The sequence below is a fragment of the Necator americanus genome, chromosome IV, assembly GCF_031761385.1.
Source record: "Necator americanus strain Aroian chromosome IV, whole genome shotgun sequence".
In the NCBI taxonomy this organism is placed as follows: Eukaryota; Metazoa; Nematoda; class Chromadorea; order Rhabditida; family Ancylostomatidae; genus Necator; species Necator americanus.
The window spans coordinates 19,996,259-20,020,615 of record NC_087374.1 but is presented as its reverse complement, the minus strand read 5'-3'; the positions used below and the strand labels follow the sequence as shown (position 1 = coordinate 20,020,615).

The window sequence follows — 24,357 nt, the reverse complement described above, 5'->3', positions numbered from 1 at the left end:
TTTACATGAATTCCACCTCATTATGTACTTCTGCCCCGGAGAGACTTCACATAGTTTGCACGAAATTTATTTGTATTCTTTTAAATAAGTTCGTTTATTTGTGTTTATTATTCGATCTTTTCTGTTTAAATACCCAAGTTTAAGGGACGTATGTTTCTGAAATGAGATCACTATTATTTATAAATCTTCTAATGCTCTTTTCTATTTTTGCACAGGAAACTGGATCCGGCTGCATTTAGATCCAGTTGTGCAGCGGATATTATTCTAGTGGATGAAATATGTACTAGTTCTTTTGTGCTGGACTCTTCCCGAGTAGGTAGACACACAATGCAACGTGAAGCAGTCTGCAATGAAACAGACTGTAATCTTAATTGGTTTCTTCTGAATGGTGTTATCGAAGCGAAGGGGATTAAAGAAGAGCCCAATCGGGGAAAATAAATGACACGAAATAAACATTATTGACACATACTTAACGCGCACTCATAAGGAACAATGCACGACATTAATCCGCTATGTTCTTCGAACTAGCAGGAATGAATGTATGGATGTTGATAAGGGATAGATGTTGTGTCTTGCGATGACGATCAGGAACGTGTCCATATTCTACGAAGCTGCGTATAGTTCTTGCAGGACAGAATTCGGGAAAAGTTTCTATGCGAGTTTCCACTCAGGGTCCTCCTCTTCCTTTCTGTGACATTACAGACAGGAACCACTAGCTGGTAAGTCGGTTTGAGGTAGGACCCTCTCTAGCTCCATTCGTCACCGTAATCCGCGTCGTTTCGACCATAGCCGTTTGTGCAACTGCACCGCACGTCAGGTCGTTTTGACACGACTAAGCCATCACGAAACAAGGAAACAGAGACCTTGGAGACAGCTCTCTTATAAATTATCCCAAGAAAGTAATTTTCTACGCTCGTGACTGTCACCGCTTGGTGCGCTATTACTCTACCACTTGCAGATTGTGAAACGCTTCTTCGATCAGACCACATGCTCGTAACCAATTTGATCGAATTTTTAGAGAATGATCTGTGTTTTTGGTGTGATTTTTGCTACTGGGAGGACCTGCACTCGGAAATCTATCAAACACTGTCTATAGTAGAGAGTGCACTGATACGCAACAAAAAAGCAACCCGTTAGAGTGCCCGCAAGGTTCACAGCCGCGCAATGGGCGCCGCCCGCATCCTATTCTGGACTCTCCGGAGCGCGTTGGTTGGGTACAATATAATCTCCCATTAGCGACAAATAATTAAAGGCATCACTCCACGAATCTGAGGTGGTACGGATTTCAGGTGGAGTATTCGTATACGGGATGGGAGACTTTGGGAGGGAGGTGATTCCGTCCATTTATTCCTAATTGCCGTAAAAAACGGCCCGGAAGATACGGATTCAGACGTTTTGGCGCACTATTTTCTACAAGGAGTTCGACTAGAGCGCGCCAGCCTTGTGCGGCGCCTCATCTTGATGCCATCTTGATGGTGATGCCTTTAAGCGAAAAGAAATAAGCGAAAACAGCAAAACAACAGGGTTTTCAGTTTTCCCGCTGAGTAATCAAAATGATGTTTCTGTTTGATTTTAACACAAATCTGCATGCATCTTTATTTCTCTCATGCAACCCATGCGGACGCGATCTTTACTGAAGCCATTTCCATTTGCGATAGGGGCTGCGCGAGGTTTCCGCGGATGCTTCGTAGGCTGGTCCCGATGCCTGAAAAATAAGCGAATAAAATAAAAATAACGAAGAAGCAATTTGGGCCAAATCATGCAACAAATTTTCCGAGTAACTTACTTGTACTGTAGGTTCATACCCCGGTGGCTCAACAGAAACTGGTGGCTTCTCGTATTTGTTAACCCCAAGAGTTCGTTCTGGGCATTTGCAGTAAGAACCATCAGGTCCAGGTTGTCCTTTGAAAAATTTCATTATTAGCGAAGATCTTAATAAAAATTTGGAAACATACCAGGTGATCCAGCAACTCCCTGTTGCCCACGTTCTCCTGGCAAACCAACTTGTCCGGGAGGTCCAGCCGGTCCGACCTCACCTTTAAATTTAAAATTCGCCTTTCCTCTGTTCTTGCTACCTTAACCTCCCCTAACTAACCATCGCTTCCTCTCTGCCCATCACGTCCAGGATATCCAGCAGGCCCTCTCTGTCCTTGTGGACCTGGCTCTCCTTTCTCTCCTGGCACTCCCTTTGTTCCACGAATACCTTCGCGTCCAGGTAATCCAGGCTCTCCAACCTTTCCCGGTTTACCACTCTCCCCGGGGATACCAGGTTGTCCTAGTATAAGAGCAATCTACTTTGTATACATGCCAACTTAACCTCTTAGTCCACACCTGGGTAGCCTTCGCGTCCGGTCTCTCCCGGTCTTCCTGGATTTCCGGGAATTCCTTCTGGTCCCAGTGGTCCGGGTTCACCGGGTGGTCCTGGAGGTCCGCGAGGACCGTGTGGGCAGACGCGGCAACCTTGTTGCTGAAATATTATTCGTTTTAAGTAGCCCAAACGTAAAGATTTCAAAGAAAGGATAGTTTATTCATTAATAACATTGGCGGAGAATAAAAGCTTACAGCATCAATTGTAACTGGCGGGGCAATTCCTGCAAGACCCGGAGCTCCTGGCTTTCCGGGAGAACCTGGTTCACCGTCAAGACCCTTAAAAATGAATCGGACAGTAAACTAGAACAGAAAATAGATAGAATAGTTATGAAAGCTTACCGGTTTTCCAGGAGGTCCTGGAGGTCCAGGCGGACATGCGTTGTTAACATCACAGTCTGGGAAATTCAATGACTAGGTGTGAAAACCAAATTAATAGACTGTTTGACTTACTGCAAATAGCACTCTCAACGAACGCATCTTCTTTCACATAGCTGTTATGTAAAGCATAGGTCTTCTTAGGAGTTGGTGATCCGTAGGCCTGAAACTTACTTACTTAACTTAGTTTACGGTTCCTGAGTACTTTTTTCAAAAAAAGATTCCGTTCTATCGGAAATAGAATCATTTTTTCCCTAGGTAAGGCCAACTGAGAGCCGAAATATTTCGCAAAAACCAGATCCTCAAAAGCATTTTTTTTCGCAGATGGTGAACTGTCAAGTGAAAAATTGCTAGCGTCAGATTTCTATGAAGAAAACCTAATTTTTCCATATGTACTTGTCAAATTTTGAGGAAACTCGTGCCCTGGAAAACGTCCATTATTGAAAAGAAGTTCTTGGGTGTTTTGCACGTTTCAATAGATACTAAAGAACCTTTTAAATAACCCATACCAGAGTAATATATATTTATTTACATTTATTTAAAATATTTTATGTCTAGAATGAGAGAGAATCTCCCAAACATTCCCCATCCCACTTGTCACCTGTCTTCTTATCCTTCCTACATCGCTTAGTCGAGCTTTAGACAACTCTGTCCATGTCATATCAGCGATGACGCGAAACTCGTCCGAGTCGACACGTAACTGAAACACGTATTAGAGTACGGGTGTCAGATTGTAATGTGAGAATACGATAACGTACTGTAATTAGCTAAATATTACATGAATCGCAACGGGATCTCACCTGGTCATTTATGTTTTGGATCTTCATAATCAGCGCTGGTACGTAGAAGAAACAGACGAGCAGCGCTCCCGTAGAAAACGCGCACGCCAAGAGGCCGGCGTTTCGTGCCGTGAACATCTGAAACGATCAGAACCACTTAACCTTTTGTACTGTGGAAAAATTCAGAGAAATCGATGGACTTTGAGCGAAAAACAAAGTAGCATTTTTAGTTGCTAATTGTTTTTTGGGGAATAGTTCTATTGCATCACAAAAGAACCATTGAAGCTCCATTCAGGAATGATTTATGACGACTCCTAGAAAAAAGTGACAATAAAGTCTAGATAAAGGCTATAAATCCACCTATTTCTTCCGTGCGGCGAGTTGTTCTGCTACGACCACCTACGCAGCTTAGTGAATTTCTGATGCGTAATTATGATTGACGTAAGTATGGTGACAAAAAGACCTATCAAACTGAGAGCAGAGAAATAATTAGCAGAGTTACCTTGACTGTCAACCGTTAACTTCAAGTTTTGTCTAAAAGACTATTGCTAGATCTGCTGATCTGGAATTGTCTTGAAAGAGGAAAAAAGTCCAAACGAACGATGCGACAGGCATTAAAAAGAGTTTTGACAGCGATTCTTACGAATATCTTCACCAGTTTGTAACCAGTTGCTAAGGTCAAGTGCACATACACGTCTCCGTAGAGATTAAAATGTGGGTTTTGAAGAAATGTGATACTGGAAATACAAAACAGTAAACAGAAATAATGTACATACGTTCTTCTAAACATTTATTTACAAATTTAGTGAGAGGGCTTCTGGATGGTAAAGGTTACGTATAGCATAATAAAGGAATTTGAGCTTGCAGAAGAAATGCTGCTGAACTCCCAAGACGAGTTTCTTTTGAGAATCCAATTTTTTAGATGATTCTTTAGAACATTTATAGATACTTTAAAATCTTAATAGTTCAGTAACTTTCACAAGTAACAGGAACCACTTAGAACTATAATAAGTGTTCCTAGAAAAAGCTGAGAACGCATTGCTGTAACACGACATATGATTTTGAATAGGATAAAATTATGAAGTGCACTTTACCCAACTTACTACTACTTTACTTTGGACACTCAAGTTTTCGCAGTCAAACTCGAAGTTACGGATCGATTCTGGAGCACTTCCTAACCAAAATGAATTGATCGTAGAAGAGAAGCTAACGGGTAAAGACTAAAGACCTATTTGTGGTGACGGTAAAACTGAAAATGTCAATTTTCTGAGAAATTCGTTCAAAAATATCAAAAATGCATTTGACTTTTGCTGGACGTTCAATATTCTAATTACATTGTAAGCAGTGATGAGCAGCGATTCCTGTTTCAAAGCATTCTAAGAAAAGCTACAAAATTAGTGCTAGCATAGAATATGAGCCGAATTCTTCTTGGTGAAAGAGGCTTGACTGTTGAGGAAATGATGTGCGAACAGTAGAAGGTGTGATGGTTGTGCTGGTTGGATTTGCCCTATTTATAAGCGGTCGCATGAGTGTGACGCGCGTAAGGGGCCTCTTCGCGAAACCTGTCCTCACTTACCCGAAAGTGCCCGCCATAGCCACAGCCACCATAGCGAGGAGGGGCAGGACGGCTCAACGTGGAGTGCGGCCGCTTACGGTGACGATGCCACATGACGAACGTAAACTCAATTATAACACATTTTCCGAATGCTTCGCACCTCATCACTTTGTTTACTGTAGATTAATGGCTGGATACTGTATTTTGGACAGTAAGTTGGGTTCCCATTGGTGAATGAAACATGAGAACGCCTACGCAATAATCTTGTGAGAAGAGAGCTACTAAACACTAAGCCTACCCGCAAGTAATTTGAATCTACAATACATCACAACATCTCCTGAAGCAGCTTATTAATATGCTCACGATTATTTTTATGGTTACATCTATGTTTGCCAGAAATAGTTATCTGTAGATGGTTTAACACGAAAAGAAGAAAAATAGATCAAAGTCACATTTTCATACGATTTTCTCCATTTTTTGCTAAAACCGTTCCTAATTAATTTCACTCCAAAAAAACCCTATTAGTTGAATTTTACTCTCAGAACTTGCGCTTTAAAATCCGAACCAACAAAATAACACCAAAAACTTCAAACTTCATCGAAAAGGATAAAATCCAGTCTCTATCTTACAGAATACTGGTAAGATTTACATGTATATCTGTACTTAAAGAGAGAATAATAGAGACCTGACTTTATTCTTCTTAACCCATCTGGAAAAATTTCTGTTATGCTATATTATGTACTTTATTTGCTGTGGCTACACATTACTTCCCTTTGATTTTATAGCTTCCTAACTTTCGCATTTTAAAGGAGAGAAAGGTATAATGGTTCTCTCCCATGTAATTAACTGATTTTATCAGGAATTTTTTCATAGAAAGTTAGAATTGTAATTATGGAAAAGTTATTACAGTTCAATGCAGTTTTGTTTTAGCTGTTTACACTTGGATCCACTCCTGTTTATTGTCCACACACCTTCGATGAGAATGTAATTAGACGATTCTTTAATAATGCCGTGTTTGCTCACATTTTCATCCATTCGCATAAAAAACATGATTGTTCTTTGAAGTTTGGAATTCCATAGCTTGAAGGTCGTTACTTTTTCTTACTCCCTCTCTACGCCCATCACTCAGAAATTGCTCTTCTCACTGCAGTGACGAATTGGTTTTTTAAACCTAACGGATAATTATCCGATTATTCCAGGTGCAAATTTTGACACACCACTATGTATTTCGCTAATTACGGCTGGTTTCGATGTAATAAAGAATGAGGTTTCATGGATTCAGATACACCACAGCATGGATGGTGGGATAGTGTTTCTAGCGGTGTTTTTTTTTGTAAGAAAGTTTACGGCTTATATTACCTAAATAGCCCAAAATTTAATATCAGGGACAGAACAAGTTAAAATATTCGGAAATGAGCTGCAATCCTAGTTGAACTTCGCTTTCTTGCCATTCGAAATTTTTTAAAACTATTTTCTAAAATTTTATGCAGAAAGGTCGTACCACCATGTTGAAAAAAGAAAGCAACTCTATCAACACATTTAATAAGGGATCTGGTAAATATGTTTGCAAGCATCTTTTATTGTTCGATTCGTATTTCACAAATGCGGTCGTCTTCTCAGCCGTTTCTTTTTCCTGATGTTATTCGCATACAGCAAATAAGCGCAACCTCGACAACTTGTTCCTAATGTCTGAGTGGTTCGGCTAAAGGCCTTGAGGAGGACGGTCTCCATTTGCAGAAAACCGGACGCAGCTTGACGCAGGCCTTTGTTGAGGAGTGTCCTGAACAAAAAACCATCAAGTTTCATTAGTTTTTCCTCAAAGCGTTCGTCCTTCCTCCTATCTGTGAACGTGTTCAAGGAGCCGTGACTAAAATTTCAACTACGATTGAGATACTAGTATTGGGGGAAATTACATCTCAGAAAAGTAGGCAGTAGGTACAATGCGTGCGTAAAACATATTTCCCTCCTGGGAAAGGAACTGTAGATATAGTCGGGTCAAAACGACATCAATCACAAGTGTAGCTGCGATGCATTTGCGTACACGCTCAAAACGGCGCGGTGGAGGCAGCAGTTGGAAACGAGACGGGACCGTCGCAAACTGCAGCGGTGGAAGGTGCCAGCAAAGGTTTCACCGCGCTCGTAGCCGCTACGTTCCACCGAAGCGCCTCGGCAGAAGCTGCTAAGCTGAAGGTTTCACCTTACCATAGATCGTATAGGTCGCTTTAACCACAAAATCGTCTCTGTTTCGTCAGTGACTCCAGCACTGAACTATAGGAATGAAGTGAAATGTTTGCTGAAAGGTTGTTCGTTAGCGAATTACGGCATCTACGAACGTCAATGTGGTCGAAAAACCACCCATTGCATCGCGAGCATTTTCAGAGGTCGAATGTATGTAGAACACCGGAAAGATTGGACTGACTTATGAGGATTACAACGACGATTTCGTTGAACTTTTTGTATGACGCTGTATGTACTCCCTGAAAGACCTACTTACGGTCTCGAGGTTTAAGAACGACTGTTGTCGACTTCACACGTAGTGCATAGTTCATTCTACGCACGATTTTCTATCCGACATCAGGCGAACGGTAAATAGGTTTGAAAGTTCAGAGCTTTAAATTTATATTCTGGAAAGATTTCTTACGCGAATGGCGCCGACCATTAAATCAACAGAATTCTGCTTCCATATCCTCATTCACTTGACTACGTAAAGGAGTATGAGATGAATTCAACAATATGCACTACGTTCTATTCATTTATAGCTGCTGTGAACATTCTTTTGGCCAAAGTTCACAACAGTCCCCATCAGACAGTGTTTCGACAAAACCACGGAGGCAAGTAAAGGTGTAAGTAATGTCAAATGCGAGCATGCCATACAGAGCATTGCCACCATTTCATTCATACAAGATTGTTGAAGTTGAGGAGTCTGTTTTCTCGTCGCAACACGGAAATATAGAAAATATCAAATGAGATGCAAGGTATTTGTTGGCATTCTCCAAAGACTACTGCATCTTATTCTAGTCGAAATAGGTATGACAGATATAGGTGCAGTTCTGGAAAATTCCGAAAAAAAAAATTATTGGCCAGGTGTCGTTGCACACACTATTTACACGTGGATATAGTATACTATTATTGACGTTGTACGGCATGAGGCAAAGATGTATTTGAGAGCATCTTGAAAAAGAAGTGAGGACTCAGTGAGCGCCTCAGGAATGAAATTTTGAAGCAGGAAAAAACTTTAAATGAACAAGTAATAAGACTGTGGTTACCCGCGAGGCCAAACAGAGCTGTACAACAGCTGACAGCACCCGAACAATAGTAAATTAGTTTTTCACAACAAAAAAAAAGCGTTCGGTATACAACTACATACATAAATATACGTTCGCTACCAGTCAATGAGAGTCCTGTCAGACCCTCACATTCGAAAGCCGCGAGATTGGATCAAGAAAGATATTCCGCCGTTGTATCAGCATGACCTTGCGTAGCGGGAAACTCTTCAATCAATAACTATCCGAAAAAGTTAGACACAACAGAAATGTTAACGTTACATTCTTCACTGTTCTAATGAACAGTTCATGCGTCACCTAGATCCTGTTCCATGATGATGAAAAATGGCACCTGTATGAATATGGCAGACGAATCGCATCATCAGCAAAAAGTAAACTAAACATGCTGGAGAAACGAACGAAACCAGTGTGCAGTGATTTTTAGACTTGTCTGAGTGGATAGAATACCACCAACGTGGAAATATGGAGAATACGAGGAGAAAATAACTCGAAGGAAGAACCAAAATAATTATTCTATCGAAGGCCACAACCTTACAGCAAATTTTATCTTTTAAAATGGATGCTAAGTAAATTTACTCATTTGTTTAGTACACACTTCAGAGGATGTGGTGGTATAAGTCAATGTCAAAAAAAAAAACCACTTGTATGTACTTATTTAAAGAAATCAGTTGAGAAAACGATGACAATGAGAAACGACAAGGAAGAGAAGTTTGGCTCCAAGTATGAAAAAAAAAACGGTGGAATCCAGAGTAATTAAAAAATAAGGTAGGGAATAAGTTCTGTTCTTCTTTAAACAAGGAACCTTCAGAAAAAAAAACGCCTGTTCATTAAGGGCATTAGGGCTTGAAGTAGTTCTCAACTGAAGGAGTTTGTCACTTGCCCGGTTTCTTCTTCTTTCTTTTCTTCACTTCTTTTCAGTTCTTTAATGTTTTCTTTCTTTTTTCTCTTCTAAAGGTACAAATATTCCCAACGGCTTTAACCCCTTCCTCACTTCGATTGTATACGGAGAGGAACAAATGTTAAGGGAAGTGTCAAATAGCGAATGAATGACATTTTACACTTTGGTTCAGAAAGCGAGCAAACGGATGGAGAAAATTGTAACTAAAAAAACAGTCATGACCTACTCAAAGACCCAATATAACACTAAGCAGAAGGATTTGTTATATCTATGTTAAAAAAGGAAAGGTAGATCGGAATTTGAACGATGCAGAATGAGTTTAGGTAATCAACTTTTGAGTAGTCGAAAGAAGCACGAAGTAATCGCATTATAGGACATGTTATTCACACCATAAGAGTCATTTATCAGTGGTCATTTTCTCTAAGGAGATTGAGGAGCTACGCAAATTCAATGCAAGATGTCTGATCTTAATAATAACAAAAATATAGAGAAGTACTTATCATTATAAGAATTGTAATCTTGATTTACTTTACTTAATCGGCGGGCTGATGTTATCGCATGACGCGATTACCCGCATCTTCGCAGATGTGTCCCATCCTTGAACATACATATCTCTGTCCAACCTTCTCGATCTTCTGCGTAAGTTTGCACAGAATCAATCCTTTTGTCGCAATTCTATATCCTGCGAAACCTTACGTCTCGACTGAACTGAATATTCGCGCCGACTGTTCTCAGATCTTTTTTCGCACCTCAGTCCGTTTTCAGCCAGGTGGCCTCTTCCAGCTCGAACCCGACAGACTCCCCAGAACTCGTTGAACAGAGCGATCTAGTGGTCTCCTTAATGCATGACCAAGGAAGCGAAGATAATTTTCTGTAGCCTCTTTCGATGGCGGTGCGAGATGTTGATATCTTCCACGTGTCATTTGCCGGTACACCACATCAACTTCCGCGTAAATATCCTCATTGTGGCAAAGCCTATGCCAAAAGTAGCCAACCGGCCGTCTAAGAGGCTTATTTTCCCTGCAATCAAGCCTCTCTATCACCGTAGATGATGCTGCTCAAGTCTCCGATCCGTACATGATGTTGGGGTGAACTGCGCATAGATAAACTCGCAGCTTTACTTCATGGTGATGGGGATCAACCACAGGCATTTCGTTATGGAGGTAAGTGCACAAATGACCTGGGCGCTTCTTTGCTGGGTATCTTTCTCGCCGCTCTTTTGTTCTTAAGCATGCAGGCCGGACAACAGAATTCATCGATGAGTTCTATCGCTTGTCCGTCCACCCTAATTCCCATCTCGAAGAGATCCACATCTGCTTACATTTATAGAAGTAGAAGTAGTCCGTAGGCTGCAACCAGCTTTGGTTGACATGTTGAAGTTTCGTACTGCTTTCCGAATATAACATCATCGTACGCGCACTTGAGATCAGTCAAGGGCCGCCCTGATGGTGTTAAGACGATGTCGGCAAGACACTGTTCTTGATGATGTCACCGATAGCGATGTTGAACAGGAATGGTCCTACCACTGTCCCTTATCTCGCTCTAATTACCACCACAAACGGTGTTGTACATCGGAATGGGCAGTTGCAGCAGTTGTTCGTTGATTCGTGCTCGTTTTATGTTGGTTTATAAACGAGCTCGAGTTCGGGAACTGACGGCGCTTCCCGCTCCAGCAAGGTCTTGAAGTGATCTTCCCAAATTGGAAGAGTTGCTTCACCGACAGCCACTACATTGGCAGTGCTGAGGACCAGACATCTTTTCATCTTGCCGCTACACTGCTTTAGTGAAGTATAAGCTTTCCGCTGGTTCTTCCTCTTCCACGCCTTTTCAAACTCCTTCGCTCTCGACGTTCACTCGTTAACGCGGTCTTATTGCAGCTGACGACGCGAATTACTTCTTAGACGCTTTTCCTGGTTTCCTTTTTTGTTTTCTTGGTTCTTAAATCACCAGTGCTGCGACACCCACATAATTACACGCGGGTGCAAAGGCAAACTCCACAGATGTAAAGGCAACGTTCTTCCGCGGAATGGAACCGAGAGTCTTTCTCTTATTGCCTCCTTGATGTACTTTGTGAAGCAATCCGCCAAGCTTCTTCCTGGTCCGTACTCCAACATAAATAGAACCGCTGGTGAAATTTCGTTCTGCTTCCTTCGTCTTTCAGACCTGCCATGTCGATTTTCGGTTGAAGAGGAGCTCCTCGGTTTTTCTTGTGGAGCCGTATCTTGAAGCTGAGAAGAAGGTGGTCAGAGTCGAACGCGACGTCCGAAACGGCTTTAGATTTTCGAATCCCCGAGTAAGAAATGTTCCTCGTCAGAGCGTAGTCGAATTGAAGTTCAAGATCCCTCATCTTTCGTTTGCGCTGTTCTTTAGGGGTTGAAAGTGTTGATCCCTGCAACGTGAGCTGATCGCGCCGATAATTAATCCTAAACGTCGAAGCGATGATGAAGCCCATCTGTTCACATAAGTCAGCCAGACGCTCGCTGTTATCCAATGTGCGCTCTGCTGCGTAGTACCATTTTCATAGCACATCAGACTGCTGTTCGAGTCCCATCTTCGCATTTGCGTCGATTCCGACAAGACGACCTGCTGGCTGAATTTGGACACCAACGCATTGAGTTCATAGTAGAAGGCGTCCTCCGCCGTTCCTCAGTAGACTCCTGACACCAACTATCCAGAGTTTACATCCTCTGCGATGTGGCAGTCGCACAAAGGTGCATCTAGACGACGTTGAGCCAAATTCCTCCACCAGATTGTTATAATCGTTCCTCACAGCTATTGTGTTTTCACCTACTTTCTTCTCATCAGCTTCGTCGCAGTATATGGTGTAATCTTCGATGCCAATAACGGGAAGACCTTTTATGCGTGTTTCCTGCAGTGTACCACACAGCACACAGAGATATCGCAAAAGCCTAGACAGGGAGAGGGGTTGTTGGAGTTCACTCAATAGTGTTCGGCAGTTCAGCCTGACGAAACGAATGGTTGTTGCCAGAGATTTTATGTTCCCTTCAAACAGTTGAAATTTCAGTCTATGGGCTTTGGCGATGTGCTGGACGACAGCACCTTTTTACGTTATATGGGGAATCTTTCCCCAAGTAACAGTGCAGGTTATTACAGCTGGCACGTTTCCAATGCGTACATTCGAACGACTGATTGCGTTTAACTTAAACAGGGCCAGCACAAACTGATAGCTGTCAAACTTGTATACGCGACCCCATTGTGTTACGATAGAGAATAAGTTCAAGACAAAGAAATCATTATGTAATCCTCTCTTACATCCATCCACAGTTTAAATGCAACTCTCGAATTGTGGAAATCAGTTTTCTTTTATTCAAGAAATAACAAGGTGATTTGAGATCTCAAAAATCAAATGAGGGCTGGCCTTATGGAAATGGCACATTTGCCAACAACAACCACGGATTGGGTGGGTGTGGCGGCTAGAGGTCCGCTGTGGCCACTCGGTTCGAAACTCCCTTAGGGCAAACCAAGCCTTTCATCTCTCCGGAGTAGATGAATTTCTACCAGACCTGTCTGGGAGGATTAAAACACTGACCTGACTGTCGGCTGGCTCCTGCAAATCATTGTATAAGCTAACACGCGTTCTAAAACCTCAACGATTACGAACCGCAGTAAGAACGGGTTGACGCATTCCAAGTGGATTGATACGTTAGTGACTTTATCCTTCTTATTCCGTATAGGGATCACCCCACCAATCTGGGGTGGTACGGATTTCCGGTGGAGTATTCGTATACAGGATCGTAGATTACTGAGAGCACGGTGATTCTATTCATTTCTTCCTAATTGCCGTAGAAAACAGCCCGGAAGAAACGGCTTCGAGCGTTCCAGCGCACAACTTTCTACAGCGAGTTCGATTGGGGCGCGCCAGCCTTGCGCAAGCGCCGCACCTTCCGGGCCGTTTTTTAGGAAGAAAAATTAGGAAGAAAAGGACGGAATCACATCCTTCTCCATAATCTACTATCTCGTATACGAATATTCCACCTAAAATCAGTACCAGTTCAGATTCGTGGGGTAATGTCTTTAACCACGGATTGTAACGAGAATTTTCTGTCGTTCACTCTACGTGCAAAGAATTTTATTCATAAGGACAGATCCTACCGACTAGTAGCGTTTTATACCCTGGTACACAAATATGACATATTTGTCATCGAAGGACAGGAATGCTGACACTGTCTTCATTTCTTTACAATATGAGTTACCGTAAAAGCTAGGATATATTGTATGTTATGACTGCTAATGTTCAAACAAAGTAACACTACCTTGGTAGCGAGGACTTTGTTCACGTGACATGTCCTTATACAAAAATCCGTTCCATTTTTCAAGGCTATAATATATACTTTCGTAATGCATAGCTCAGCTTAAAAGCACCATTTCGTTAAAGAGACGATGGTGGTGTCTCTCAACGAACGAATGAGATGTAGTTCATCAGATCATGTAATCGCATTCAATTTCCCCTTCTAATCCGGAAATAGGCGTGAAACAACCGAGTGTAATCCTATTTCCCAAGGATGTAACTTATTACGCTTAAAGAAGGATGGCAATCCGTAACGCGATTGTGAGACTTGGATATCTTCTGCTGTTCACTTAAAGGCAGCATATCACAAATCTGACGTAGAGAGGGAATCTGGGGAGAGGCTAGACATGGGATTTTAGAATGAGTTATCTGGTGTAGTTCCGCTCATTTCTCCCTAATCGTCGTAAAAACCCTATGAGAACCGCATTGGCTATTACGAGATACGTTAGAATGCTCCTCTCTGCACACGTTCCGATCTCCTCAGCAGCCTATTCATTGGTTTCACCTAAGTAGGCTGGTGAGAAACATAACTGATCTTCGACCGATCGCACTTGGATCACACTGCGTGCACAAGGGTGCCGCTTTGTGGGTGTTTGAACTGAAATCGTCGTAAAAAAATTTCGTCTTTCATGCTCTTTTACAACGATTAGGGAGAGACGAGCAGAACCACACCGGATTCCGGAATCTACAACCCCATCTCTAACTTTTCTTGTGTACTCCGCGACCATAATATCCTAATATGCTATCCTGTCTCTAAAACGTCACAAAAAAGGAAGAGAGGTCAGGATTAAAAAGGTGGATCGTTTCGCCTTCTCCTAGACGATGCAGTTCAGGTTTAAGTTGCATCAACGTGACTGCAGACATTGAACAATAACGAAGTTATTAGTGTTCTATCACGTAATAAGCTACATCGTTAGAGAGAAAGGATTGTTAGTACTATGTACTGGCGTATCTATAAAGTTGTGTACTTGTTGCATGCTGTTACTGTATGTAGCCGTTTCATAATGTGGCACTTTCGATTTCGTAAGTTTAAATTCGAATTGTAGTGGGCAGTCATGTGAACGCCAGTCACGTGCTGCCATGTCATATCAAGTGGGAAATCCCTCTATAAGGAGCCCGCTAACAATCACTGGGTCAGTTGGTGCGTCTACTTTATTGCAACACCTCATAGCGGAGAGCCTCTCGACTTGAGGGCGAGGCACTAGTACAGTGCGATCGAGTCGATGTCGTCTCCGATCGTATATTCTGTAGACAAGGCACCCGAGGGAACACCCAGTGAGTGAGGCTGCGGGTAATTTTTCACTTATACTTTTAATCCTCTAATTGTATTTGTATTAAGGATAAACGTTAGCCGGCTACCTTGTGTATAGTGAAGGAAATGAAGGGACAAGGTGCTCCACTGTCATTATTTTCAGTTCCCCAACATCAACAGGCTAACCACGTAAGGCTGGTTTGAACACCTTTTCCTGGGTTAATAAACTTTAACTGCGTCTCTGTGTTTACCTCCACTATTATGTGTGTACAGACCCTTCCTACGAAATGTGTTCGATTTTAAACATTTCGATCAATGTGAGAGGAAAACAACTGAACTATTGGTCATTGAAATGTATTCTTTCCAGAGAGTATCAATAACCCTCTACCACCTATTTCAGCACGAATCATGGGAGAAAATCATTTTTATACTTGGAAAACTTTTCACCTCTGCCCGTCTTATGTATTACGTCATTGCGTATGCAATAATTGCTACCAGTTCTCTTCCAATAACATCAAAATAGTTCATCTATTTCATTCTATTTCGTCATTTCGTCACAGCGGTGTTAGTAGCGGCGTGTTTCCTTGGCAACCCCCGTGTAGAGCATAATATACGCATGTCGTCGAGATCCTGTTTGGGCGGTATTCATCTGTGCAGCATTTCCATCCTTCTCGGATACATCTAACACATTAGCGAACTCTTAGAATCATTATTCGTTCCTCTATTAACCTTTCCTTGACGGTTGTAATGTTAGTTACTCATGGCCTAACACAAGTCTGAAATTTCGTGCTTTCATTTCATAATTTCTAGAATTTTTGAAATTCAAGTTAAATCGCAATTAAATTTTCCCTATCAAATCAGACATTTTAAAATGTCTTTCATTGCAGTATTGATTGGAACTAAATATCCTAGAATAACTTGGACAATTCCCGTTCCACAATTTCTCGGACTTATTTGTATGCATTTTGTAATACATGGTTTTCTAATTAGCTTTTTCTGATTTTGTTTCACCCTCTACAGTCAAATTTATCAGAGTATTCATTAAAGACCGAAAAAGAAGCAATTTTCATCATATTTTCGAGAATCACCATTTGCATCACATTGGACTTGGGGTTAAAGTGTCAATGTAATGTAAGTTACCCAATTACCGATTTAAGCCGGCCTGACTTCAACTTGGGTCTTGTGTGCATTCATGCACGATTTCTTCAAATAGATGCTCACGAACAAGACTAGGAGTTTGAACTTCAGTCAAACATTGGACGAGTTACTCGGTGGATTACGAAATAAAAACGGTGAGTTCTTATTCCTAGTAACGATGACCTTGCACAGAGAAAACCTAGTAGAAATAAGAAGCAACAGGAAATATGCAAATAAGACACTGCATTAAAGATTTAGGTATGAAAAGAAAAAGTGGTGACTAACAAAACCCACAAAAACAAACATTGCCAAGCAGTGGAATCCAGAACTAGTTGAAAAATCCGTTGATTTGAGGATGGTTGAAATTCTTATTGCTGAGACATAATTAGAAGTCTTGTGCGTTTGATTGCTAAATCGAAGCCAAATGGAAGATCAGTACATCTTCCTCAGCAATTAAGAATCACAGAATATAAGAACATATATATATATATATATATATATATATATATATATATATATATATATATATATATATATATATTTATATATATAGTCATAGTCCGGCTTTAGTTGGACGTTTTATATATATAGAACGGGGGCAGCTCTTCTTTTCTCAAAAACTACTTAAATTTTTTCTTTTGGTTTTCTTACTTAAATACTTAGATACTTAGATGGCCCGTCTTCACTAGACGTGCGGGCCCCAGCATCTCTTCCACTCGTTCCACTTGTTAAATATCAAAAGATTCCCATACATCGCAAAGAGGTGCTGTCGTCCAGCACACCGCCAAAGCCCCAAATTCAAGAAAAAACTCACGAGTTTTAAATTTCATCCCATCAAAATTTCAAAAAAAAAAACAACTAAAAAGTGGAAAAAACGGCGTTTTTAGGGCAGCCCTTCTTTTCTCAAAAACTACTTAAATTTTTTCTTTTGGTCTTCTTACTTAAATACTTAGATACTTAGATGGCCCGTCTTCATTAGACGTGCGGGCCCCAGCATCTCTTCCACTCGTTTCGTTCCCTCGCCATTGTCATCCAAGATGTTCTCAAGCTTCGTGAGTGACGTTGACGAGGTCCTTGAGCCGTATCCAACTGAGCTCTCAGCTGGTCCATCCGTGCAGCGAACACGTCACCCCATCTTGTTGGTAGTCTCCTTCGGGGGCGTTTAGCGTCCCTTGGGATCCACTCTAGCGTTCTTTTAGTCCATCTATAGTCGATCCTTCTCATGATGTGACTGGCCCATCTATGTTTTGCTTTCGATACATATTCCGCTGGGTGGTGAAGACGGGACATTCCTCTTAAGTCGGAGCTACGAAGACCGGCAAGGTGTTGTGTGCGCCTGTTAAACTTCAGGAGACATCTCTTAAGGGCTCTGTGGGTAGTAAGTAGCTTCCTAGACGTGGCCGCGGTGTCTGCCCACGTCTCCGCTGCGTAACAGAGCACTGGAAGGACTGTCGAGTCGAACAGATGGGCACGAAGATCTTGGTCCGTCAGTTGGTCCGTAGCTTCCCTGACGGCTGCGAATGCTGCCCATGCTGCTCTCATTCTTCTATTCAGTTCTTCCTCCAAGTCGTTTTCCATGTTCATAGAACGTCCGAGGTATACGTATGACGGAGTTCCCACGATTTGGGAGCGTTCAAGTTGTACTCCTCCGTCCTCGCAGTGGGCGTTCTTCATGAACTGTGTCTTCTCTCTGTTTATTCGTAGTCCTATTCTCTTCCTTGCTTCGTTCAATTCGTTGAGCATTGTTTCTGCTTCATTGGTACTGCTCGAAAAGGGAACGATGCGGCACTTCTTTAGTTCTTCTTTGTGCTGCTTCCAGAATCTTCTTCTGCCTGTACTTCAAAAGATCCTCCTGCAACGCTTCTCTGCAGCTAGTGTTTGCTACTAACTGCTCAATGTGCGATGCATTCGGATCATGCCTCAGAGCCCTTCTTCTTTCCAACAATTCCTTGGTGGTCTCCGAAATTCGATCCAAGTTTGTCATGCGCGGCTTCGAGGCACGTTCAGCACAGACTCGTAATCCTCTGAGCAGCGCCTCGTAGTCCACGTTTGGATCCTCCTCGATGTGCCAGTCACCTTGGAACAAGGAATCCTCGAGTACGCAATCGTCGTAGACAACTTCTTTTCTTCTTCGTTGTCGATAGCAGATGTTCTTTTCCATCGTGTGGCTAAGTCGTATTTTCGCACGAAGGAGACGGTGATCAGAGCCACTACAAAAGGATGGTACTACTGAGACGTCAAGTAGACACCACCTCCGGTTCGTGAGTATGTGGTCGATCTCCGCACGAGTCGCGCCATTGAGCGATTCCTATGTCCACCGACGATGATCTTTTTTCATGAAAAGAGAGTTCCCATGAAAGAGGCGAGCGGCGGACAACAGTCCGGCGAGACGATTGCCATTTTCATTCCGGTCTTCTAGTCCAAATCTTCCAATCCTGTATTCCTCTTCTGTGGCCTTTCCTAGTTTTGCGTTGAAGTCTCCGACAACGAATTTCTAGACAACAAGACAGCGAAGGACTTCCCGTTGTGGATTACCTCCTCCAGCTCCTCGTAAAACGTGTCCAATTCGGATTCATCAGCTGCTGATCTTGGTGAGTAGCAGTTGATGATACTGATGGGTTTTTGGCGCAGAGGGCGGAGGCGAAGAATGGCCAGACGAGGTGACAGGATCTCGTGAGAATCGACGAGATGGACAACATATGGGTGCACAACAAAACCAACACCGCCTACATTTCGCGACGGAACCTTCTCTCCACGAATGACAAGTGTACTTTCATTCATCTGTCGTACGTCGCTCTTTCTACACTTGGTCTCCTGCAGAACAATCACGTAAAATTTGATACCCTCTGCAGCTCCGAAAAGGGCATGCAGGTCAGCGTCTGTGGACACTGTTCTCGTGTTGTAAGTACAGAGTCTGAGTCTCCATGGCGAGTCGTGCGTGTGTCGCCTTGGTCCAGAATCAGTGACTTCCTGAGCGACCCGAGATTTGATCGCCTCTCACCGGTCGCCATACCGTCCGACGTCTGAGACATCAGGGTCCAGCGTGCATGGTACTGAGACAGTGGATATGCTGGAGTGGTAAAAAAGACTTTTCCCCAAACTAAGCAGCCATGCCACGGCGAGCTTAGCTTTCACCACAGGTCGTCGCCCAACCTATATGGATCAGGGAACCACCTTGCGACATTTTGCCAAGACGGTGGTGAATCTTAGCACTGGTTTACTCTTAGCTAGGCTTCCGATTCGATAGAAGTCGGAATGTCGGATGTGTCGAACTCCTTCTCAGCTTGGGAGACCCTGCTGGAGGACGAACCTCCGCTGTGCATGGCAGTTCGACGTGTGTCACCTCCACGCCACTATGAGGCGGTAAACCGCTGTGGAGGAAATTAATAGTAGCTGATTTATTCTCTTTCTCTCTGTAATTCTCTGAAATTAGATATCTGTTGTTCTAACAATGCTTTCTTTCTCTTTTTCTCTTTTTTATTATAAACAAAGGCGGAAGGTTTTATCGTTTTCTTTCCAAACGCGTCAGTTCTACACTTGGAGGGTATTCAAACTTTAACTACAAACACGCCTTCTTTCCCAACACAGTGTAGACACGATTTGAAAGTACTACTCGAAGTGTTGGTTTTCCTCTTGCTTTTCCCTAGCAGTTATCGCAGAATAATGTTTTAACATGAAATGACGTGGACGACATCATCGTACTGATAAAGATAGCGTTCCACATCAGATCGTTTGCAACGTCCCATTTATCTTTTTTGCCATGCACACGAAGCTACTGCGCAATACTTGTACGCCATGACACAGGAATTTGAACCCGCGGGACCCGCCTTACCGTATTTTATAGCTTTACGACACCGGCGAACCAACCCAACACCCTGGGATCGCACCCCCTTCTATAGGTATCTGGCGCTGGCACACCAACTCGACGCCGGTGGACCCATCGCACCAAATTTTGTGGATACCTGGCCAATCCGACGTCGACTACTGCACACACACACACACATACATACACACACATACATACACACACACACGGACTAAGCGCATTATTATATATCACCAGTCTGAATGTCCGGCTGAACCCGGACTTCAGACTTTGTGTGGTTTTAGCTTCGCTCTCCTTCACTGATCAATGAAGTTAATAGTAGTGGCATTTTCCGTAAAGTTAGATTTGTGTTTTTTAACAACGCTTTCCTTCTCTTTTTTTATTACAAATTAAGGCGAAACATTACAGAGTTTTTCTTCTAGACCCGTCATTTCTACATTTGAGAATATTCAACTATCAGCTTCAAACATTCCTTGGATACCGAAATAATATAGATGCAATTTGAATTCAATACTCCCTTTCTCTCCCTCTTGTTGTCTTGCTTTCCCTCTTGTTTCCTCCAACAGTTATCACAGAATGATGTTTCACATAAAATGAAGTGAACGATATCATCATACTGATAAAGATAAGTTCCACATCAGATCATGTAAACTGTTGGATATTATTCAAGCAGCCATTTGTGTCGGTGTTTCCACTTTCTGAAGAAGGCATGCTACCAAGTTGAGGCAAACGAGCAAGGAAATAGATACGTGGAGGATATATAGAGGTGTAATACAAGATGTATAGTGGCCATGGATGTGAAACGATTGCAAAGCCTAACTTACTTTTCGCGACATCCATACGAAGTTATTGTGCACCAATCCGATGCTGTGGGACCCATCGCAGCCCCTTCTACGGGTATCTGACCCCAGCGCACCAATCCGACGCTGGGTGGACCCGTTACACCCGCTTTTTCGAATTTATATCGATAGAAGGGGGCGCGACGATTCCACCAGCTCCAGATTGGTGTGCCGGCGCCAGATACCTATGTTAGGGGGTGCGACGGGTCCACCGGCGTCGCACTGGCGCGCCGGCGCCAGATAGCTATAGAAGGTGTGCGACGGCTCCACCGGTGCCAGATACCTATAGAAGGGGGTGCGACGGGTGCGTCGGCGCCAGATACCTATGTAAGGGGTACCTATTGAAGGGGACGGGTCCAACGGCGTCGGTGGACCCGGTCATTGGTGGGCAATAACTTAGTGTGCATGACGCAAAAGATAAATGGTTCCAGCCGTTTCATAGCCGTGACCACTGGGCGCTTTGCTCTTCACCTTTATGACTCCTCCGCGTGCCTATTTCCTTCTTCATTCGCCTCAAGTTTTCAGCATGCTGTTCTCAGAAAGTGGAAATACGTATGCAAACGCCCGCTTAAATAGTAGCAAGATGTTTATGTGACCTGACGTGGAACGTTATCTTTATCAGTAGGATGATGTCTTTCGCGTCATTTTATGCCAAAACATCATTTTTTGATTACTGTATATAGAAAACAGAAGGAAAACTCATATTTCGCGTGATACTTTTGAATTTTGTCTATAATGTATTGATAAGGAGTTTGAAGCAGAAGATCGAATGTTCTCCAAATGTAGAACTGACGCTTTTAGAAAGAAGACTATGAAATCTTTCGCTTTTAGTTATATATAAAAAAAGAAAGATTGTTGGAGATACACGAGACCAATTTCATAGAACTAATAACACTAATATTAATTTTCGTTGGCGAGCGAAGCAAACGCCACAGAAAGTCTGAAGTCCGGTTTTAGCCGGACGCTCAGACTGGTATAGATACAATTTGAGAGCATTACTCGAAGTATGGGTAGTTCTCCTGATCAATAGTTATCACAGAATGATGTTTCAACATAAAATGACGTGAAAGACATCATTCTACTGATAATGATAACGTTCCACGTCAGATCACATAAACATCTTGCTACTACTTAAGCAACCGTTTGCATGCGTGTTTCCACTTTCTGAGAACGGCACGCTACAAATTTGAGGCGAACGAAGAAGGGAATAGGCACGCAGAGGAGTCATAAAGGTGAAGAGCAAAGCGCCCAGTGTTCACGGCTATGAAACTGCTGCAACCATTTATCTTTTACGTCGTACACAGTAAGGTATTGCGCACCAATGACCGGATCCAGCGACGCCGGTGGATCCGTCGCACTCCATATTATAGAAATCTGGCGCCGGCGCACAAATCTGACGCCGTTGGACCCATCGCACCCCCTTCTATAGGTATCTGGCGCTGGTGGACCTGTCGCACCCTCTTCTATAGGTATCTGGCGCTGGCGCGCCAATCTGACACCGCGGGACCCGTCGCACCCCCTTTTTCGAATTTCGTGACACACAGACAAAAACACACACACACACACTCACACACACACACACGGACTAAGCTCGTTATTATATATACCAGTCTGAACGTCCGGCTAAAGCCGGACTTCAGACTTTCGGTGTTCGCTTCGCTCCCCTTCACTTATCAATTAAAATTAACAGTAGTGGCATTTTCTGAGAAATTGGACTTGTGTATCTCCAATTGTCTTTCTTCCTTTTTTATATTATAACTAAAAGCGAAAGATTTCATAGTCTTCTTTCACAACGCGTAAGTTCTACATTTGGAGAACATTCGAACCTCAGCTTCAAACACTCCACACCAATATATTCTAGACAAAGTTTAAAGGTATTACGCGAAATATTTGTTTTCCTCCTGATTTCTCCAATACTTATCACAGAATGATGTTTTAACATAAAATTACGTGAAAGACATCATCTTCCTGATAAAGATAACGTTCCACGTCAGATCACATAAACATCTTGCTACTATTTAAGCAGCCGTTTGAACGTGTATATCCAGTTTCTGAGGAACAGCGGAGCCGAGTAGGTGGAGCGCAACGCCGAAAGTGGTTACAACTATAGAACTTTTACAACGTCCCTAGCTTTACGACGCCGGCACACCAACTCGACGCCATTGGACCCGTCACACCCCCTTCTAAGGCTATCTGGCGCCGATGGACCCGTCGCACCCCCTTCTAAGGCTATCTGGCGCCGATGGACCCGTCGCACCCCCTTCTATAGGTATCCGACGTCGTGGGACCCGTCGCACCCCTTCTATAGGTATCCGACGCCGGTGGACCCCTTCACACCTCATTTTATAGCTTCCTAGCTTCGAGGCATTAACTCGACGCCGGTGGACCCGTCGCACCCCTCATTTTGAATTTCGTGACTGACACACACACACACAGACACACAGACATTCTGTCACGTGTGTCTGTGTGTCTGTGTGTGTGTGTGTGTGTGTGTCAGTCACGAAATTCAAAATGAGGGGTGCGACGGGTCCACCGGCGTCGAGTTAATGCCTCGAAGCTAGGAAGCTATAAAATGAGGTGTGAAGGGGTCCACCGGCGTCGGATACCTATAGAAGGGGGTGCGACGGGTCCATCGGCGCCAGATAGCCTTAGAAGGGGGTGCGACGGATCCATCGGCGCCAGATAGCCTTAGAAGGCGGTGCGACGGGTCCACGGCGTCGGATACCTATAGAAGGGGGTGCGACGGGTCCCACGACGTCGGATACCTATAGAAGGGGGTGCGATGGGTCCATCGGCGCCAGATAGCCTTAGAAGGGGGTGCGACGGGTCCATCGGCGCCAGATAGCCTTAGAAGGGGGTACGACGGGTCCAATGGCGTAGAGTTGGTGCACCGATGATAGATACCTTTAGAAGGGGGTGTGACGGGTCCAATGGCGTCGAGTTGGTGTGCCGGCGTCGTAAAGCTAGGGACGTTGTAAAAGTTTTATAGTTGTAACCACTTTCGGCGTTGCGCTCCACCTACTCGGCTCCGCTGTTCCTCAGAAACTGGATATACACGTTCAAACAGCTGCTTAAATACTAGCACGCTGTTTATGTGATCTGACGTGGAACGCTATCTTTATCAGTACGATGATGTTGTCCACGTCATTTCATGTTAAACATTATTCTGCCGTAACTGTTAGGGAGAAACAACAGGAAAACCCATTCTTCGAATACCACTTTCAAATCGTGTCTACACTGTGTAGGGAACGAAAACGAATGAGTGTTTTGAGCTAAAAGTTTGCGCGATTTGACGTGGAACTTTATCTTTATCAGTGAGATGACGTCTTCCACGTCATTTTATGCCAAAACTTCATTCTTTGGTAGCTGTTTGCAGAGAGCAGGAGGTATGTATGTATGTATGTATGTATGTATGTATGTATGTATGTATGTATGTATGTATGTATGTATGTATGTATGTATGTATGTATGTATGTATGTATGTATGTATGTATGTATGTATGTATGTATGTATGTATGTATGTATGTATGTATGTATGTATGTATGTATGTATGTATGTATGTATGTATGTATGTATGTATGTATGAATGTATGTATGTATGTATGTATGTATGGTATGTCATGTATGTATGTATGTATGTTAAATCATGTATGTATGTATGTATGCTTTGCTATGTATTTGTAAAATGTATGTATGTATGTATGTATGTATGTATGTAAATGTATGACTAT

At 42.9% G+C, this 24,357-nt stretch overlaps 6 protein-coding genes across 8 annotated transcripts; all 6 read right to left on the bottom strand.

Moving 5' to 3' along the window:
• Window positions 1-1,630: 1,630 nt before the first annotated feature.
• RB195_002015 (uncharacterized protein) lies at window positions 1,631-3,662 on the bottom strand (the record flags this gene model as incomplete). The annotated part of the gene is made up of 10 exons (XM_064199066.1): window positions 1,631-1,705; window positions 1,787-1,902; window positions 1,956-2,036; window positions 2,096-2,275; window positions 2,332-2,467; window positions 2,563-2,646; window positions 2,710-2,765; window positions 2,821-2,908; window positions 3,347-3,445; window positions 3,546-3,662. The coding sequence occupies 10 exons, from the start codon at window positions 3,660-3,662 to the stop codon at window positions 1,631-1,633; spliced, it is 1,032 nt and encodes a 343-aa protein (XP_064054947.1).
• A 3,119-nt stretch (window positions 3,663-6,781) lies between these two features.
• On the bottom strand, window positions 6,782-14,098 carry RB195_002013 (uncharacterized protein; the record flags this gene model as incomplete). Its single annotated transcript, XM_064199064.1, has 3 exons — window positions 6,782-6,859; window positions 12,053-12,170; window positions 14,076-14,098. 3 exons carry the CDS (start codon window positions 14,096-14,098, stop codon window positions 6,782-6,784), a joined length of 219 nt encoding a protein of 72 aa, XP_064054945.1.
• On the bottom strand, window positions 10,023-11,713 carry RB195_002014 (uncharacterized protein; the record flags this gene model as incomplete). Its single annotated transcript, XM_064199065.1, has 2 exons — window positions 10,023-10,281; window positions 11,385-11,713. 2 exons carry the CDS (start codon window positions 11,711-11,713, stop codon window positions 10,023-10,025), a joined length of 588 nt encoding a protein of 195 aa, XP_064054946.1.
• Window positions 14,099-16,934: 2,836 nt separating the features above from the next.
• Window positions 16,935-17,702, bottom strand: RB195_002012 (uncharacterized protein; the record flags this gene model as incomplete). Of its 2 annotated transcripts, none has more annotated exons than XM_064199063.1 (1): window positions 16,935-17,702. In XM_064199063.1, the coding sequence occupies one exon, from the start codon at window positions 17,700-17,702 to the stop codon at window positions 16,935-16,937; it is 768 nt and encodes a 255-aa protein (XP_064054943.1). The 2 variants fall into 2 exon arrangements, with proteins under 2 accessions (XP_064054943.1, XP_064054944.1); XM_064199062.1 differs by having other exon boundaries at window positions 16,935-17,633.
• A 10-nt stretch (window positions 17,703-17,712) lies between these two features.
• RB195_002011 (uncharacterized protein) lies at window positions 17,713-18,120 on the bottom strand (the record flags this gene model as incomplete). Its single annotated transcript, XM_064199061.1, has 1 exon — window positions 17,713-18,120. One exon carries the CDS (start codon window positions 18,118-18,120, stop codon window positions 17,713-17,715), a length of 408 nt encoding a protein of 135 aa, XP_064054942.1.
• On the bottom strand, window positions 17,713-18,740 carry RB195_002010 (uncharacterized protein; the record flags this gene model as incomplete). 2 transcript variants are annotated; one of them, XM_064199060.1, is made up of 3 exons in its annotated part: window positions 17,713-18,169; window positions 18,278-18,453; window positions 18,495-18,740. In XM_064199060.1, the coding sequence occupies 3 exons, from the start codon at window positions 18,738-18,740 to the stop codon at window positions 17,713-17,715; spliced, it is 879 nt and encodes a 292-aa protein (XP_064054940.1). The 2 variants fall into 2 exon arrangements, with proteins under 2 accessions (XP_064054940.1, XP_064054941.1); XM_064199059.1 differs by lacking the exon at window positions 17,713-18,169 and having other exon boundaries at window positions 18,420-18,740.
• Between the last annotated feature and the right edge of the window lie 5,617 nt (window positions 18,741-24,357).